The following is a 2,008-nucleotide window of genomic DNA, read 5'->3' on the forward strand; positions in this document are numbered from 1 at the left end:
CAGTGTCACACAAAGCACAGGCTGACCGGCGGGCCTTCCTAACGGGACACCAGCACGCCTGTCGGTGACGCGGGCCACGAAGACGGAACCCGCGGGAGGCGGACGGCTGGACTCGCACCGTGAGGGCGCTGGGCGCCTCTAGCGAACTCGCGGGCCAGGTCCTGCTGCGGCGGGGACGCACACGGAGGGCACACTCGGCCGCTAACGGCGTGGCCCCGAACACACTAAACTCCATCGGCACGGGCCACGCCGCGCCATGTGGCCTGTGCCGACGTCTCTCGTATCCTAAACACAGCTATGTCAATTCTTTTGACAGGAAGCCCTGGGGACAGAGGAGACAAAGGCTCGGCCGGCGTGGGCCTGGATGGGCCCGACGGAGACCAGGGCCTCCAAGGTACGAGGCCACGGCCATTAACAGCTTAGCTTCTTGGCATCTTCTCCACACTTGTGCTTTACTCGGGGCGGTGCTGGGTGGCTTCCAAAGGGACACCGTCTTTCCTCGGCAGAGCGTTCTCAGAGGCCAGCTTGGCGACGCCTTCAGTAGTCACTTCCGTACGTAATCGTCTGATCGGCAAGCAGGCCCTGCCCTGTTCTGGTTAAGTCGATCCGGTTAAAGTCTATTCAACTAAAGCCGCCCAGCACCTAATTCAGTTAAACTCCAGCAGAATTTTCTCCTAATTGACCCACACGTATCCTGAACGTTTACATTTTTAATGTCGAATATAAATGCTTTGTCAAGAGCTGTCCCCAGCGAAAGCCGCCCCCAGGCCCCTCGGAGACGGTCCCAGGGTCACGGTCATCTCAACCAAAAACCGGGAAGCCAAAGCCAACCGGCCTCAAAAGCAAAAGCCCGGCCCCCCGCCCCCCCGGGCCCCCCGGGTTAACCCAACCCCCAAGTCCGGAAGCCAAAACCCAAACATTCCCCTTTGCTGACCTAGCTGCCCTCACCTGCCACTGACGGCCCCACCCAATGGGGGAACCCCCCTCCCCCCCGCCGTGCCCCCTCTGGCTCAGTCCAGGCCCTCCGTCACACGGCACCACTGTCCCTGCTCGAGTCTGAGCTGCCACACTCAGGACAACCCGGGGCCCATGTGGCCGGTCCACTGCACCTCTCCCTGCACCTGCCACACCCGTCCCCACCTTGGGCCTCTGCCCTGAGGGGCCCGGGCCTGGGCCCTGCTCCCTTGGCCTCGCCCGCAGCTGGGGAGCAAGCTGGTGAAATGGAAACGTAGGGTGGATGCCGAGTGCTCTCTCGCCGCGTCCACTCACATTCCCCATCTGTCCCCAGGACCACAGGGCGTGCCTGGCGTTGGCAAAGACGGCCGAGACGGGGCCCACGGCGAGCCCGGGCTGCCGGGCGACCCTGGCCTTCCCGGCGCCGTCGGTGCTCAGGGGACCCCCGGCATCTGTGACACCTCAGCCTGCCAAGGAGCCGTGATGGGTGGGGGCGGGGAAAAGTCGGGGGCTCGAAGCTCCTAGAACGCAACTTAAGGAAGTGACAAGGTGACGCCGATCTAAGCAGTGGGCTCTGGAGGGACAGCCCAGGGGTCAGCAACGTTCTGTTGTCGAGAGGACGTCCCGCCACGTTGTCCACGGCAGCGACTGGACTCTCGGACCCTGAACGTGTCCTCCATCGAGCTGCCGTGGAAGTGCCATCTCTGTGTGTTGCTGGCGGTCCCCCAGCTGTGACCTCGCGCCTCTGACGCAGGCCCTCGCAGTGAGACTAAAGCCACCATCTGAGACGGACGCGGGGCGCACACAGAGGTCCTGCGTCCCCACAAGACGAGAACCTCTCAGCAGCCTCCAGGTCGATGCCTGGCCGCGTGTAATGAAAAATAAAGACCACAGTCCCGCTCCCTCCCCACGAAGGTCTCGTCTGACTCACCTGCTCCTTTGGGCACAAACCCACCTGCCCCGAGGGACGGCCTTTATCGAAGGTGACTTTGTATCGCACTAAAGGCTTTCGGTATTATCGATCATAATAAATAAAGCCACTCCTTTGAAAAAC

General features: G+C 62.4%; 1 protein-coding gene across 1 annotated transcript in view; it reads left to right on the forward strand.

Annotated features, from left to right (window-relative positions):
• COL9A3 (collagen type IX alpha 3 chain) overlaps positions 1-25 on the forward strand; it is an 18,689-nt gene extending 18,664 nt beyond the window's left edge. Inside the window, exon 30 of the mRNA XM_023519899.1 lies at positions 4-25. Within this exon, the coding sequence (XP_023375667.1) occupies positions 4-25 (22 nt within the window). The remainder of the gene's footprint in view (positions 1-3) is intronic.
• Positions 26-2,008: the final 1,983 nt, after the last annotated feature.

The sequence above is a fragment of the Pteropus vampyrus genome, unplaced genomic scaffold (genome assembly GCF_000151845.1).
Source record: "Pteropus vampyrus isolate Shadow unplaced genomic scaffold, Pvam_2.0 Scaffold239, whole genome shotgun sequence".
Taxonomy (NCBI): domain Eukaryota; kingdom Metazoa; phylum Chordata; class Mammalia; order Chiroptera; family Pteropodidae; genus Pteropus; species Pteropus vampyrus.